Source organism: Suricata suricatta, chromosome 16 (assembly GCF_006229205.1).
Source record: "Suricata suricatta isolate VVHF042 chromosome 16, meerkat_22Aug2017_6uvM2_HiC, whole genome shotgun sequence".
In the NCBI taxonomy this organism is placed as follows: Eukaryota; Metazoa; Chordata; class Mammalia; order Carnivora; family Herpestidae; genus Suricata; species Suricata suricatta.
Genome location: NC_043715.1, coordinates 9221493 through 9238944, shown reverse-complemented (window position 1 = coordinate 9238944; position 17452 = coordinate 9221493). Strand labels below are relative to the sequence as shown.

The following is a 17452-nucleotide window of genomic DNA, read 5'->3' as shown; positions in this document are numbered from 1 at the left end:
CATATTAGGGTATCTACCCTGATAGGGTAGGGTGACCCAGTCTGCCTAGGGTACCTCCAGTTTATGCTTGATGGATGGAAAAAATGAATAATAGCTTAACTCTCAAAAAGTATCCCAATTTAGATGATAAGTTCTATGGTCGCTCTACCTAACAAGGTTTGGGTTGAAAGAGATGCATTTATCAAAACCACAGCTCCAAACGTGGGTACAAATTGTAATTTGGCTGGAAATGTGAATCCGGCATCCTACTATGCAAATGTAATCATCCAGGAAATCTGTCCAGATGCACTGCGTGGAAGGCAGCCAGCCTGGAAGCGGTTCTGCCCCACCATGATTTAGAGTCCCGCAAAGGAGACCTTGCCATCTGGTGGGCTGGACTGCCTTCCTGGCCAGGATTCTAGTCACATGCTTGCTGGAGTCCGGGTCTCGGGCAATTGGGAATCTGTCAACTAGGGGATGGCCTATGGCCACCCATGGTTTCCATCCATTGGAAAGTGGTCCTGATGAGAGACACAAGACTTGATATGGTCCTTGTGTGGGCTGGTTAGTAGGGTCACCATGTGCAGTTGGGCAAGTTGTACACTGTGCAATAACACTCAATCCCTGGGACAAAAGAAGGATGCTCTTTGGTGCTTTTTTATTAGACGATCAGTCAGATGTGGCCACAAGAGGAGGCAACGGAGAGGCTCAGGAAAACAAAAAAGTGTATTATGCCCACAGGTCCTAAAAACAGGACACAAAGCACGCCACACAGGACCACATGGGAGGGACACCAGGATGGTGAGGGAGCAGAAGACAGCAGCAGTGGATTCACTCCAGCAATGCCCTTTACTGGGGTTCTGTGGAAGTGCAAGGCAGAGCCGGGTGGGCAGCCTGGGATTGGCTAGTTTGAATAATTTCCATAGGGTCTGGGCTGTAGGGATGGTCTCTGTTTGCCTGGTCTCTAGCCCTGGGGCGATCTAGACAGGGGAATATTGCCTCCTGGAATATATGGACCAGACAGAGGAGGCCTGGCTCTGGATTTGTTAGTTTGCATATTGATGGCATGCTCCTGGCTGAGCCCTTTTTTATTTCTAAGATCAGCTAGCCCAGAAAGGACCATCTCCCCAGCCAGAAAGATTCTTTTGAGATGCCAACACATCATGTAATTTACATTGGATTTGAAAAATTTACAATATGGATGCCCACACTCCCGTTGCCAGGGCTCACAGCTGTGCCTGCAGGAGGCAGGGGAGTGGGGAGGGATGGCCATAAATCCAACCCTTCCAACCTAGCTACCTGCCCTGCAGCTCATAATCATAAATCCCAGGGGGCCTGAGAAGACACCGTGTAACCTAGAACTGGCAGGGTGAAGACCCTAACAGGACGTCCAATCTTTAGTGTGAGAAGAACAGAAGGGCCCTACAATGGACAGTGTGCCCAGCACTGTACTAAGTACGCTAGTCTGCCCACACTACCACTTGGCACAGTCGGCCCATTCTCCCTTTTTTTAAATTTATTTCTTTGCTAGCAATTTGATTTTAAGTTTTTATTTATTTATTTTGAGAGAGAGAGAGAGAGAGAGAGAGCATGAGCCATGTTGGGGCAGAGGGAAAGAGAATCCCAGTCAGGTTCTGCAGTCAGCACAGAGCCTAATGTGGGGCTCGAACTCGCAAAAACCATGAGATCATGACCTGAGCTGAGATCCAGAGTCAGTTGCATAACCAGCTGAGCCACGCAGTGCCCCTCATTCTCCACTTTATAGATAAGACCACTGAGGCTCAGAGAGATGAAGTGTCCCTCCCAACTCACACGGCCCCTCAGGGCTACATCAGGCTTTCAAATTCGGGTTTGCCTGACTCAGAGGTGCTCGTGTCACTGATCATCTGGCAAATGCAAATCACAGCCACAGTGAGCTAACACCTCCCACCTGCTAGGGTGGCTGGTCTCAAAAAGCCAAAAAATAAGTATTGGCAAGAATGTGGTTTTGAAAAGGAACACTTGTGCACTCTTGGTAGACATGCAAATTGGTACACCATTAAGGAAAACACTATGGAGGCTCCTCAGAAAATTAAAAATAGAGCTAGCGTATGATCCTGCAATTCCGTTTCTGGGTATTCATCTAAAGGAACCGAGATCAGGATCTCAGGTAGATATCTGCCCTCCTATGTTTCTAGTGGTATTAGTTACCATAGCTAAGACGTGGAAACAACTGAAGGGTCCGTCAGCAGGTGGATGGCTCAGCAAAATGTGGTGTAGACGTACAACGGAGTATCATTTAGCCTTAAAAAGCAGGAATTGCTGCTCCTTGCTGCACCATGGCTGAACGACAAAGTAAGCCAGACCCGGAAGAACAAATCCTCCGTGATCCCACTGCTTCTAAAACATTCAAACTCACAGGAGCCGAGTGTGGAATGCCGGTTGCAAGGGGCCGGGGGAGGTGGAGATGGATCAACGGGCGCACGGGGTTCAGTTTGGCAAGATGAAAGAGACATAGAGATCTGCACAGCACAGCGACTCTAGGTAACGCTACTGCATTGAATACTTAAAGATTTGTGAAGAGGGTAGACCTTATGCTCAATGCTATCACAGAAAAAGAGAAAAGAGGGAAGGAGGACGTTTTAGAGGTGACGGTTAAGTTGGTGGCATTGTTTGTTGTGCGAGTTTCATAGGATGGATGCATTAAATTCATGAAGATGCATGTAGGAACTATGTACAGCTTTTTTCTTGTGATCATACCCCAAGTTCTTTTTTAAGTCCCTATTCTCCTCTCCCTGTATGCTGAGCTGCCTCGTGTAGGGCCCTCAGAGAGGCTGTGCTTCTTGCTAAGACGAGAAATTTGAGGTGGGAAGGGCTGAAATCGCAGGAGGAAGTCAGGACTCAGCTTTCTGCTCCTGTGTGTCCCGGCTCCCTTGGGAGCGAGCCAGTTTTGGATCTTATCCTGACTCTCCAAAGTCTATTTCCGTAAGGCCCCACTCTGCGTCACCCTCAACCCCGGTCTTGGGGCTGCCGCTCCTTACTGAACAAACAAAAATATGCCCTGTCCTTGGGCCCTCGGACATACCATGGCGTGATGCCAGACTGGCCTCCCTTTCGACCAGAGCAGAGGGCTGGGCAGCCACCCGCACATGCTCCCAGTCCGACCCTGTGTTCATGGGGCCACCTCTTAGGAGGAGCTTTGGAAAAGCAAAAGTCCCCTTCCTGCTACCCTCCGTCCCCAAGCTGCCTGCTGTGCTTCGTGATGGACAGTCTGCAGAGGCCCAGCTGTGCCGAGACCAAGGATTTCGGCACCAAGTGGGAGCTGGGCTCATGCCTGGCAGCGAGGGTCAAATCCCTTCACGAGCACATCCCCCTGTCCCCAGCGGTGACCGGGCCCTCAGAAGCAGGCCTCTGCTGGCACTCGTGCATGGGTGGGCAGGGCAAGGAGAGAGCAACGTCTGCGAGCCCTGGGCTGGAAGGAACCGAGCTGTGATCCAACTGTAGTAAGACTCTGGTGGCCCTTGGAGAAAGACAGTAAAACTTTGGTTTGCAAGCGTAATTCGTTTCGGAAACATGCTTGTAATCCAAAGCGCTTGTATATGAAAGCGCATTTCAAGAACCATTGGCGCAGTTGTGATCGTGTGACATTCAGCATCACATACAACTCCTACTGTAAGACACCCCTCGTTTATTGAGTTAAAATTGATTAGAAATGTTTGCTCATTTTGTGGGACACTCGTAGAACAAGTTACTTGCAATCCAAGGTTTTACTATATATTTCTTATGCCCACATCTTGTGCCCACACATTCTTTCTATATCCCTCCCTCATCTTACCTTTCTCCCCTCTTCCATGTATATGGTTGAAAACATTGACTCTTGACAGATCCATAAGTGTACCCCCATCACTGATGTAAAGTTGTAACTACCAAATGGATGGGGGTTGACCTTGTCCACATCCAACCAACAGATAAAGCAAGAAGGGCTTGCATTCCTAGCCCCAGCCCTGGATTGCCCTCTGACCTCATGGTCCTCTTTGACCTTTGCTCTTTGTTCTCCAAACTTCTGTTTCCTGCTATTTCCTGCAATCCACACATGGTCACCGAGATCAGTGGGCTCAATGCTTTGGATATAGTGGGGGTAAGATGTGGTGTTCTCCTTAAGGAGGTGGCAGCCAGTGGGAGATACAATAAGAGATTTTTTCTTTTTTAATTTTTTAAATGATCTATTTATTTTTGAGAGAGAGAGCAAGCAAGTGTAAGCATGGGAGAGGCAGAGAGAGAGGGAGACACAGAATCTAACGCAGCCTCCAGGCTCTGAGCTGTCAGCACAGAGCCCGACACAGGGCTCAAACCCACAAACCATGAGCTCATGACCTGAGTCAAAGTCGGATGCCTAACCAACTGAGCCACCCACGTGCTCCTAAAAAAGAGAATTGTTTTTTAAAGGAGGAGAAAGAGACAGAGGTGAAGGAGGAAGAGAAAGGATGAGGAGATGGGGGAGGGGAGGAAAATCAGCACAGAGTAAAAGATGGTTGGGTAGTGATGTGTGTGAGTTTGGGGGCAAAGCAGGAGACATTTACCCTTCTCAGGGTCTCCAGGAGGGCTCCCCGGAAGAGGTGGCTTTGGAGGCAATGGGCTGAGAGTAGAACTTGTTTATTGAGCACCTGCTGGGTCATCTCTGGGGAATCACATCCCTTATGTTGCCTCCTTTGCCCCACATGTGACCTCATGAGGTGGACATTATCAATCCTGATTTAAATAGGGGGAATTTGCAGCTCAGCCAGGTTAGCTGGAGGCTCCAGAATGGAGCTGGATATGGGGTCCAGGAGTTCCGGCCTGTCTGCAGCCTCTGATGTGTGTATTTCTATTTGATTGTGCCAATGGCCAAGAACCAAGAACTCCCGCTTAGTGACAAGAAGACAGTCACTTCTGATGGCTATTACTTAGCCTTTCTGAGCCCCAGTTTCCAATTATCAGCAGGATAACCTAGAGTAAGTTCGCTGGTCTCTCGGAGCCTCCATTCTGAGCCTGTCTCATGATGGGAATATGATGTCGCAAGGGTAAAACGAGGTGTGTAAAGTGCCTGCAGGGCTCGACAAAGAGTCACTAGCTGATAAGAGATGTTCCCCTGCCTTCTCTCCTTGGAGCCCTTCAGACCCACCCCCATTCTGGGGCCGAATAACGCAGGTTCAATTCTGGTGGCTGGTATTGCTGTGTGTCTTTGGACATTTCCATAACTGCTCTGTGCCTCCGTTCTTTCCTCTGGAAATGAGGATGAACTAGTAGCCACCTCATGAAGGCCGTCATGCAGACCAAATGAGCTGGATCTGTAGAGCAGGTGAACCCTGCCTGGGCACACGGCAAATCCTGCAGGTGAGGCTGAGTACGTAAACCCACACTCTTCATCACTCCGCTCTGCTGCGTCTCCACTGAGTGCCTCCGACATGAGCCCAGTGGCAGCAGGAGCAGAGGAAAAGGTTTAGATATTCACTCTTGCAATTGTCTGGTGGGCAGAGCTGTGAACGGCTTGGAAAACTGGGATGTTCGGCAGCGTAGCTGAGGCCCGGGGAGCATCCAGAACTTCAGGCCTCGCTGATGGGGATGCACAATTATTTTCTCTTCTTGCACCTCTGACTCACAGAAGACAGTGTTAGTCATGCCTGGTTCTATAGGATCCCACATAGTAAACCCACGGGCTGTGGTGTCAATCCCAACTTGGGACTGAGGGTTGTTACAATTTCATCATTGACCCAGTTGGTCGAAGGGACACTTTATAGCGTGCTAGACCTCAGCAAGGGCTGCATGTTAGAATTCTATATAGTATAAATAATATACTTTATACTATAAATATATATTAATGATAAGGCTCCACCTTTGTTTTAAATAAGATGCCTCATATTAAAGGGGGCACCTGGGTGGCTCAGTGGGTTCAGCATCTGACTTCAGCTCAGGTCATGATCTCACAGTTCATGAGTTTGAGCCCCACACTCGGCTTTCCGCTCTCAGTGCAGAGCCTGCTTTGAAGCTTCTGTCCCCCTCTCTCGCTGCCCCTCTCTCCCCCGACCCCTGCTCTCTGTCAAAAATAACTGAACTAAAAAAAAAAATCCCATATTAAGATATTCTGGAAATCATGGGGGCCTTAGCAGTAAGTTATGCGGAGTAAAGAGGTGCTTTTAAGGATGTTACATATTGGTGGTTCTCCATGTGTGCTGAATCAGAATCTTCTGGAAGGCTTTTGAAAACTCAGATGCTCAGGCCCCACCTCCCCAGAGTTTCTGATTCTGTAGATCCGGGGTGGAACCTTCTAGCAAGACTCCAGATGACGCAGGTGCTGCTGGTTACAGCACCTCATCGGGAGAAGCACTGATCTGTATATAATACATAAAAGTGAGAAATAAAGATATTATCTACCAAGTCTTCCCTGGAATGTGTCTACTGCTGTTTTGGAGTAAAAACAAGTTTCCCCACTTCCATCCTGAACAATCGACTCCTCCTTTTCTCTGGTCCTTCAGCCACGTGCCGCTGAAGCTTCTTTGCTGTGGAAATTCTTTGCCTGTGTGTGTTAACGGGAGTGTCATGTATAGTTCAACAGGTTTGTGGCGACAAACAAGAAAAAGAAAGCTGACTGGTTTTTAGAGCGTACTAGGACGGTGGGTCACATGGATCAGCCCCCACAGGTGGATTTGAATTTCCTCAAGTCACCTGAATTGTTGAACAGGCAAATGACAGCACTGATCTGCAATAAAGATTTCTAGAGCTGTGTCTAGATCCCAATGTGGGAATTTGTGTTGTCCTAAGAGAAGGGTAAGGCTGGCCCAGGTGTCCAACGTCCTGGATTTTGTGAGGACGTTCAGTCATCTTTCTTGGACCAAGTGCCTCTGTGCATTGATGATGAAAAAATAAACTGACAGTTCTTTGGAAGAAAACAATCTTGCCTGACCGTTTACCCTAGGATTCTTCTTGGTATATTCAAAAGCTCGTTCTGTTAATTCTTTCCCGTTCTTTCACTATATAAGTGGTCTGTGGCTTCCATGAGCTGTGTAAAAGGGAAAACGACTTTTGGAAGAGATAAACATAATCCTATGCATTTAAGTTTATTTACTTATTTTTGAAAGGGAGGGAAAGAGAGAGAGAGAGAGAGAGAGAGAGAGAGAGAGAGAGAACACACATGCAAGCAGGGGAGAGGCAGAGAGAGAAGGATGGGGAGAAAGAATCCCAAGCAGGCTCCATGCTGTCAGCACAGAGCCCGACATGGGGCCCGATCCTATGTACCAAGAGATCGGAATCCAAGCCAAAATCAAGAGTTAGATGCCCAACCGACTGAGCCACTCAGGCGCCCCAAATACAATCTTATTTTTCAGATGATCTCAGAGATGGTCAGGTTAGCAATAGGAAAATGTCATTTTTTCATCAGACTCAGGGTAATGAGTGAACTTACATTCCCTTTGGGAGGTGTCTTCAAACAGACTTTGTTTAGCAGCTGAAGAACTGGTTGGTGTGTGCTAGAAACCTGAGGACTGGCGAGGACAGAGGGACCAAGTCTGGTTTCCATTTTATCTATCCTCTCCCCCATATTTCCACTCTAGTACACGCCTCTCGTTCTCTGTACCTTTAAAAAAAAAATGTAGTGCCCCAGTGTGGTCTTATCCGAGTGGTCCAATGTTTGAAATCGGTGTTCTCAGCCTACTGATGGTACTTTTACCTGTAAACCTATTTTATTAATTCGGTTGCCATGATTGGAATGCCAGGTCCAAGATGACAGGGACTATATATAATTTGTTCGCATTTATCTTTCCAGCACTTCTCATAGTGTCCAATCCATTAGAGGCACTTATTAAACAGTCCCAGATTATTCACTGAATGAATAACTCTGTGAAATAACAGACAGGCCAAGATTCAAAGGGTGACTAGGTATCAGCCAGGAGAAAAGACAGAGAAAAGGATTGCAGGCAGTGGAAACTACATGTGCAAAAGTCCTGTGGTGATAAAGGGGGTGGCACCTAAGAAAGACCGAGTATTTTTCCAAATGGCCAAAGCTCGAGTTTGGGGGTATGATGAGAAACCAGTCTGAGGAGGAAGAGGTTATTCGTGTGACAGAGAAAGCTATCCATGCTTTGTGTCTTACTTAGTTGAGTCTCTGATGCTGATTTCTGAATCACAGTGCACTGACAGGATCATCTATCCTAAATTTCCATTAAGGGGTAATCAGAATTTCAACCAAGCTCAGTCCTAACTCCAGAGCACTGACAGCTAAAAAGTGCTGTTTACTGAGTACTTAGTATGTACCAGGCAGTATGGTAAGCCTTTTATACAGATGCATTCATTCCTCCAAACATGCGTGTGCGGTGCCTGGCTTTTCTGGGATTCGATCTTGCTGTGAATCCCCAGTGTCTTGATAAGAGTCAGATTTCAGTGGCCCCAGGCAGCTCCCTTGTAGCCGCTGGCCCTGGAGTTCTCATTGCTGTGCTCTGCTTGAAGGCAGCCCTGGAATTAGGATTGAGCTGGCTCAAATCTGTTAACCCACATGGACCTGAGACAAAGCTATCGCAAGAGTAGATCAGTGCAGCCTTCCAGACTGATGCCAAGGACCCATGCGTTCCTCCAGGACTTCAGTTCCAGGTCACCAACTCGAGTGCATAACTGGATGGAAAACCAGCAGCACAGTGGCTTTGGAGTCCAGGAGACCCGAGTTTGCTCCCTGGCCTTACCGCTTACCAGCCATATTCCCTTGGACGAGTCCCTTCCCTGTCCAAACCCCCATTTTCAGGCATAAGAGGGAAATAAAAGTATTTACTCTAAATGTGGTTTGAGGGTCTAGCGAGGCGCGGAAACACGGCCCCTGGCACACGGGGAAATGAAGGGACGGTCAGCTGCCTCCGCGTAGACGTGCAGGTCTCCATGTGCTGCCGCCACCGGGAGAACGGACTGTCTTGTTCATGTGTTCTGGGTCTGCAGGTAAATTGCAAACTCCTGAGTACTGAAAATGCATTCCGTCTTCCACAAATGTTTATTGAGTCCGTGCTGTTTGCTAGGCACGTGGGAGAGCGAGGATAATTTAGGTGCACTCGCCTCGGGAGCTGGAGAAGGGGGCACACATCCTGCTTAAGTACCGAATATCCCGTATTATTTACTTGAGATCAGTGAGGATCTTGTGAGCGAAGGAATAGAGAGCTCAGGTGGGGAAGGGGGGGCTGAATTTGGTTTTCCACCCACTATTATTTACATACTAATATGTTATCATATAATACTGGATATAACAGTTGCATGTTAATTATATATTATATAACTATATAATATTTTATTATTATACTAATACTTTACAAATGGATTATATACTAAATATTACTATTTATATATGCATATGTTTATATAGTACTTATTATACATATATTAATCATGTATTACTCTAATTATACATGATATCGTGTAATATTTTTATTTCTGTATTTTATATTACACAAAATGCTCATATATGTTATGTAAGTATATAAGTAACCCAGTTACTTACACATCTCAGTTTGCTACCACACGTATCTTTTTCTTTAAAATGGAAATGGTGGGGCGCCTGGGTGGCTCAGTCAGTTAAGTGTCCAACTTTGGCTCAAGTCATGATCTCACGGTTCGTGGGTTCAAGCCCCGTGTCGGGCTCTGTGCTGACAGCTCAGAGCCTAGAGCGTGTTTCGAATTCTGTGTCTCCCTCTCTCTCTGCCACTTACTTTCCCACTTGCCCTCGGTCTCTCTCTCTCTCTCTCTCAAAAAATGAATAAACGTTAAAACATATTTTTAAATAAATAGAAGTGGTGATGTTCTGCTCAGGCGGGGTGCCAGCTCTGCTCACTGAGGCTGTGCTCTACTCCTACTCTGCTGCACTAAAGGACGTAGCAAACTGATAGGGCCTCCCCCTTACATCACATTCCTGTAGTTTCTCACATGCCCGTTCAACAAGTGTTACCTAACACCTAGTATGTGCCAGGCTCTGCCCTGGGCACGAGGGTACAGAGAAATGTCCGGCACGGTCCCTGGCCTCCTGAGGCTCCCGGAAAGATCAGTCAGCAGCCACAGAAGGCCGTGGTGGCCACTGTCCCGGAGGAAGGAACCACAGGTTCCACAAAAAGAGGCAAGAAGGAAAGGTGAAGGCACGTGCCTTGGGGGGTCTTCTCGAAGAGGAGTTGCCTGGGTGGGGGGAAGGGCAGTGGTCTGAAGAAGTAGAAGAACAGGCATGATAGGGAGGGGACAGCCTCTGAGAAACTAGTGTCGATGCTAAAATCACGTAATACATTCAGGAGAGTAGGATGGGAGATTTGCTCCTCCTGCTGACGTAATAACCATAGCAAGAGAAATAATAATAGTATTTGAAGTAGTAACGATAGCCAATACTGAGTGTTCGCTAAGCCCTTGGATGCGTTATGTCAAACAGTCCCACAGAAACCTTATATATAGCATCACACTCTGCATTTTAAGATGAATGACCAGTAGAACTGACCATGTTACTCAAGGCGCTTGGCTGGTGAGTATAGCAGGTCACGGTCTGCCATCTCACCCTACTGGCCTTGGGCCAGGTGCCTAGTCTCTGGAAACCTCAGTCTCCTCTTCAGCAAAATTAGGTTAGAGGTTCATTCTGAGAACACCATGGAAGGAGGATCATGCAGCACCGGGCTCGGCGAACGGACTATCGGTGGTGGATCGAGGGCTGTTGTCTTGTTAGGGGGCAGAGACTGGAGAAGCGGAGGGAAACCATGTGAGTGAGGTGGACCAGGTCACCTGCCAGAGGGCTGGTCTGTGGGGTACACCGAACGGGGTGCTCTTCTGTCTGAAAGCCATGACAGGCATTGGGAAGCTTTGAGACGAATTGTGAGATGCTCAATGTTGTGTTTGAGAAAAGCCACTCTATCCACAGTGTGAGATACACTTGGAAGCAGCCAGGCCAGCCAGAAGGCAGCTGTCCTCATCCTGGTGAGGAAACTCAACAACCCAGACTAAGAAGGGATAGTCACAGAGATGTGGAGTGGAAAGAGCACACTAACTGGATGTGACGCCAAGGGAGGAAGAAGAGTCAGATGACCCCCATATTCCTGACGTTAGTCGCCGGATAGGCAAGTGGTACAATTTCATCCACTGAGGCAGGAGATGCAGTAAGAGGAATGTTATGGGTTGAACCATGCCCCACCCCATTGATATGCTGAAGTCCTACACGCCATTATCTCAGAATGTGCCTTTATTTGGCAGTAGAGTCCTTAACGGGGTAATCAAGTTTAAATGATGGTAGGTCCTAATCCGATATGACTGGTGTCCTTATAAGAAGGGGAAATTTGGACACAGGTTGGCATAGAGGGAAAACCATGTGAAGAGGCCTTGGGAAAAGAGAGCCATTTACAAGCCAAATAGAGAGAACTGGATCAAACCCTTCACTCATTCAGTCACTGGAAGGATCCAACCCTCCCTACACCTTCATCTTGGACTTTCTAACCTCCACAAATGCGCAGCAAATTTGTTGGTTGAGCCACCCAGTTTGTGGTATTTGGTTACAACAGCAGCCAGCAAACCAATACAAGGAGTGATTCATTTGGAGGTGGACAAGGTTAGGTTTTGGATGGGTTGAATTCGATGTATTTTTGGATAGCCAGGTAGAGACAGGCAGCAAATGGTCATTCAATACACAAATCTAAGGCTCAGTGGCAGGTGGGGGCCCAGGGAATGAGATTACACCATGTGATTGGGTTTATCATTCATTCCTTTTTTAAAGTTTTTTATGGTTTTTATTTATTTTTGAGAGACAGAGTGAGACAGTGCAAGCAGGGGAGGGTCAGAGAGAGAGGGAGACACAGAATCTGAAGCAGGCTCCAGGCTCTGAGCTCTCAGCACAGAGCCCGACGCAGGGCTTGAACCCATGCACCATGAGATCATGACCTGAGCCGAAGCCGGACGTTGAACCTACTGAGCCACCCAGGTGCCCCTATCATTCATTCTTGATAATGCCCACATCCATCCACAGTGCAGTGTGACCAGTACATACTAGGAATTTGGAAAAGTAGTTGCGTGAATAAAAGTCATGTTGGTCTAAGAACAACAGGCAGGAGGGACCATGCAGATACTGCAACTAGTTCTAATCTCCCATCCTGGCACAAATGAGGTTAACCCAAGCCCTGTCGAGGTTTAGAGGATTGCTGCATTGGTTGTTGATATTTCCACACCCCAACAAGGATAGTCCCTTCTTTGTTCTCTAAAATCAAATGATAAAAACAAAATTAACCAAATATCAAAGCTATTCTTAGAACAGAGAGAGAGAGCCTGTCTGGAGTCTTCGGTTCATGCCCATGTCCTGAAATGTTGACCTCCAAGTCAGTAACAGGCCTATTTTAGGCAGCAGCTTCAAAATCTGCTTAGCTTAAAATGTCAAAATAAGTAGACAGCATGGCATTATAGAAAATGGCAATAACTAGAAGTTAGAAGACCTTGCTTTGAATCTCAGCTCTGTCTTCTGAAGAACTGAGTCACCTTAACCTTTCTGAGTCACCTTTCCCTCATCTGTAAAACAATGACGGGGTGGGGATAATTGGATGATCTTGCAGCTCTGACATTCTATGATTCTCTCAGTGTTGCCTTTCATTGCGAATGTTGGGAAGAAAAAAAACACTTCCAGAAATAGACCTGCCAACCTGATTTAGTCCACCAACATGAAGTGTTAGGCAGAAGTTACATTTCACAGGTGACTTTGGTAGAATAATTTCTGCCTCCTTAAGATGGCGGGTGGAATGTCAGAAAGAGCACAGTTAGTTTTGGGATGCACCTCATCACCAGCGAACTGGGTTTGACTGGAAGGTTTCTGAATTCACATGATCACGCGATTTTGTCCAATGACTTACATTTCTGACTATGTTGAAAAACGGATATGGAAAAATCACCCATTCCTCATTACATTTGTAACTTCTCTTAGACCATTCAGTATTCAAACCTCATGCGTTGCGCTTTCCCTTATATGCCTGGACATCTCAGCCACAAAGAGGAGTACAGATGATTAAGATTTATTGAGTTCCTCATTTTTAGTGTCATGTTTTGTGCCAGGTGCTTGACTCGTGTTACGTATTTCCTCATCTAACATGCCCCGTCGAAGATGTTGTTGCTGTATCTTCTCTGCACTCAACCTTGCTGAGGGTTGTTCGCTCAGGGCTTCTGTCTGGCTGTGGGAGCGGGCCTGGCTCAAGGACAAGCCAGACGTGCCTGGGAGTTACTGTTGTCCAAGAGACGCTGACTGACATCAGATGGAAATTCGGGGGGTGAACACTCCAGCCTCCTCCCCCTGTGGCTGGGGTACCTCTGAGGTGTCTTCCACGCTTGCTCATGGAGTTCCTCAGAGGGACTGAGCTCTAGTTACCCATGGCGGGTGTTGCCTTGACAGCACAGCCTTCATTGGCTGCCTTCGGTTTTTGTCATGATAGCCTGGTATTTCCTGTGGTCGTATTCCAGATAAAGTCCTTCCTCCCAAATCTTCACCTCAGGGCCTGCTTCTGGGGGACCCCAAATCAGAACAGCTTACAATGTCCCTACGGAGTAGGTACCATTACTGCTAACTTAGAGATGAGGATCCGGAGTCTCTGTGTGGTTAAAGAATAGCAGTTAAGTGTTGGGACCTTGGCTTTGTTGGATGACAAAGACTTTCCTCTATACCAGTAGTTCTCAGCCAAGGAGACTTTGTTCTCAAGGGGACATCTTGATGTTTTTGGTGATCACAACTGAGGGAAACTATTGGTCTCTAGTAGGTGGAGGTGAGGTATGCTGTTTAGCATCTTACAAAGCCCAATTCAGCCCCGACGACAAAGAAGAATCCAGCCAAAGAGGTTCGTGGTGGCAGGGTTGAGACTGGTTGTCGGGTGGTGACTCTCCCGTGTGACCTGTCTCTTGTATTTCACTTCCAGGGCCAAGCGGTGGCTCAGCTGTGCTCCACTGTCCCCAATGTGACTGTCTTTGGAACAGCGTCTACTTTCAAGCATGAAGCAATCAAAGACTCCGTGACCCACCTCTTTGACAGAAATGCAGACTACGTGCAAGAAGTGAAAAGGTAAGGTGCACGTTCTAGAAAGCACCAGGCTGGTCCTTGCTCTTTTGCTCTTCAAAGAACAGTAGCCCTCGTTTAGAGGAAGGCTGCTGCTGATGATAGTGACAGTAATACTAGGAAACACATGTCGGGAGCTTGGCATTACTAGCTCTGTCCTGAACACTTGACACGTATGAGCTCATTGGATTCTCACAACCCTATTGGTCCCGCCATTTGGAAAGGTCGGTACTGAGGAGCAGTGCAGGTGAGTAACTTGCCAAGCTAATGGATGACTTGCAATGCTAAATTATGACGGACGGAGAGAGGTTTATTTCTCATTCATTCACATACCAGACCAAGGGCATGAGGACTCCAACCTGGGTGTGACCTACGGCCACTGAAGGACCAAAATGGTGATGTGATTGGATCGGAGTTTTGCAGAGTCCCTGGTGGTGTGCGGGGAAAGAAGCGGGTGGGGGGTGGGGAGCTGCAGGCAGGGAGATCATGTTGCTGGTGGTGGCAGTCCTATGGTGGGGAACGCTGGTTTATAACTGACTCCTGATCCTGAAGCTACGGACTATGGCCTTGTGGATGGCAACGCTGGGACTCGGGGAGAAAACCCTGCTACCTTGACGTGATGTGTGTGTCACACCTCATGCTCGGGCTCTTCTCCACCCCCAGCTCCTGAGGGGGTTCAGGGGTGTCTCCGAGCCACTGTTCTGGTCTTCTCATCGCCCAGCAAGAAGTTGTAAGATACAGAGAAATTCAGCCGTCCATCTGGCCTCATTGATAAAGAAACAACTTTCTGCAAACGGAAGGACTGGAGGATGGGAGATCTGGTGAAGGTGACAGATTGAGACCAGATTAGGTGAAATGTGGGGAGTTTTTCAGAAAGGAGAATCTTCTGAGCATCTAGATTTTCAGATTTGTTTAAAAAAATTTTAATGTTTATTTTTGAGAGAGAGAGAGAGACAGACAGAACGTGAACAGGGGAGGGGCAGGGAGAGGGAGTCACAGAATCTGAAGCAGGTTCCAGGCTCTGAGCTAGCGGTCAGCACAGAGCCCAATGCGGGGCTCAAACCCACAAATTGTGAGATCATGACCTGAGCTGAAGTTGGCTGCTTACCCCACTGAGCCACCCGGGTGCCCCTTAGATTTGGTTTTAAATTTTAAATATTTCCTCAGAATTCAAGGTTGTCCCAATATTTCTAGTGGGACATGGAAAGAGAGCTCCGAAGCTTGATATTAGAAGTTTGCCACCTGTTTCTCAGATGTCTTGACATTACAGGCACATTTTAGAGACTTCTAGAATAGACTTCTGCTTACTTCCATAACCCTCAGGTAGCCTCTTCTGTTTTGTAACCTGCATCTCTTGACTGTGGTCTGGAAAGTGAGCTGCCATTGTCCGCCCAGCAGTCTTTGCCTTTATCCCCTTAAGAGATATTTTTGCAAGCATTCTTTCCTCCGTTTGTACCCTGACCCACTTACTACCAAGTGTCTATGGTGGGCCAGGGTCTGTGCTAGGGCACAAGATTCAGCAAAAAACCACCTTGAGAGTCACTGTCTTTGTGAAGCTTTGAGTCTAGGTGGGGGAGAGGGACAAAAACACTATTTTAAAGATGTATTGATTTCTTCTTTTGCTATGTGCTCTGGTGGAGAAATGCAAGGTGCTGGTGAACGTAGGTAGACAGGGAGATTGGATATAGCGTCCATCAAAGAGTGAGATTCGGGCTGAGCATTCAAGGATGAGAAATGGGCCAAAGGAACAGCATTCCTGACTAGGTGGAATAGCATGGGCCAAGGCTCAGGGTCACGAAGAACTTGGTTAAATTCAACAATCAAGGACCCCAGAGCAGGTGGAGGTAGTACATTGTGGGGAACGATGGGAAAAGCAGGTCAGGAGGTAGCTACTCTTCTGAAAACTTGATCAGCCTTCCCTATTTTCCATGGCGAATTTTCCATCCCCTCATCCATTTCCTGTCCTCCACCCACCTTTCTAGCCCCCGAGTCAATGATTCATACTGATGTCAGGAGCAGAAAGTGTCAGCATCTGAGACCCATGTCCCCTTCACCTTCTTTCAAATGTGACTTCCAACGATTCCTTATGATTTTAAGCGGAGACCCTGGGATTCGATTACCACAGATAGGTTTGTGCTCTCTCCCACCACCCCCACCCTCAGGAAAGAATCCAAAAGATCAAAGTCACAGGCACCCGCGGCCTGTCGCAGAACCAAGTTGCTACTTCGGCTTCATGATAGGTGTTCGGCCTATGCCAACACGGTGAATTGCAGCTTTGTCTGTTACAGTGAGATTTCAGAGCCAGCCTCCATTATCAACAGGAGGGAAACAGCTCAGTGCATTATGCGACACCCACATGCTTGAGTATTATGCAGCCCCTAAAAAAAAAGGTAATTATGAAGATTCTGTCACAAAATGAAAAGTACCCACAGTCACATATTGAGTGGAAAAAAAGCAGAATGCCAAATTCCAGCTACACTGTGATCACAGCTTTGTATAAATTCTTGGCACATAAGGACAAAAAAAAAAACCTAAGGGGAAAAAAATCTAACCGCGAATATGCAATAGGACTAGAATGCAGAGCGATTTCTCTTTACTTTTTTGACTACAGTTATCACTTGCTAAAGCATTCGGTGGTGATCAACCACAGAAAAAAATAATAACATAAAATTTCTCAAGATGCAAACTCTTTTATAAGCCAGTGAACTAATGAGCTTCCCTTGAACCCGTTCTCAGCCTCATAAAGGGAATGAGGGCAAAGGGTTTGTGATACAGACCGAACCTTCACGTCACTCACCCCTCCTCTGACTCTGCTTGAGACCCGACAGAAGAGTTAGAAGCTCTGGATTCTGTGCATCCAGCAGCGAGGACTTCAGAAATAAAGGGGAGGGAAAGACGCGAGAGATCGCCAAGGTGGGCAGCCCGCAGCGGGGAGCCTGACGGATGGGAAGCATCTCAGAAGGGAGAGGGAGGTGGAGAGCGAGTGCCAGCAGGTGCATGGGCACAGGCAAGGCAGATAACTGCACCAGCTCTGCCGGCCTCCTCCGCTCTGCTGACCCGTACGATTAGACACGGTACGTGCACCTCAGGTCATCCTGCAAGGGCAGAGTTCTTCGTTTTACAGATAAAGAAACTGAGGCAGTGGTGATCAGTGAGGTCTAATCACAGAGAACGTGATCAGGAAAGGATTCCTAGAGGAGGTATTGATAAGTAATTGTAAACACTTGCTAAGAAGCCTTCTACGTGCCAGGCACGGCACTCGGCACCCTGTGAAAAGCCTCTTGTGCGCGGGGCACCGTGCTCAGCCCTCTGTGAGAAGCCTACTATGTGCCAGGAACTGCACTCCGCCTTCCGTGCACCAGACACTTCTCTGGGAGAAGCCTGCCGTGCCCTAGACACCGTGTCGGGCACCCCGAAATGACCTCGTCCCCTCACCACGAACGA

General features: G+C 47.5%; 1 protein-coding gene across 1 annotated transcript in view; it reads left to right on the top strand.

The window, feature by feature from the left end:
• VAT1L (vesicle amine transport 1 like) overlaps positions 1-17452 on the top strand; it is a 120941-nt gene that overhangs the window by 22305 nt on the left and 81184 nt on the right. The window contains exon 3 of the mRNA XM_029924216.1: positions 13872-14014. Within this exon, the coding sequence (XP_029780076.1) occupies positions 13872-14014 (143 nt within the window). The remainder of the gene's footprint in view (positions 1-13871; positions 14015-17452) is intronic.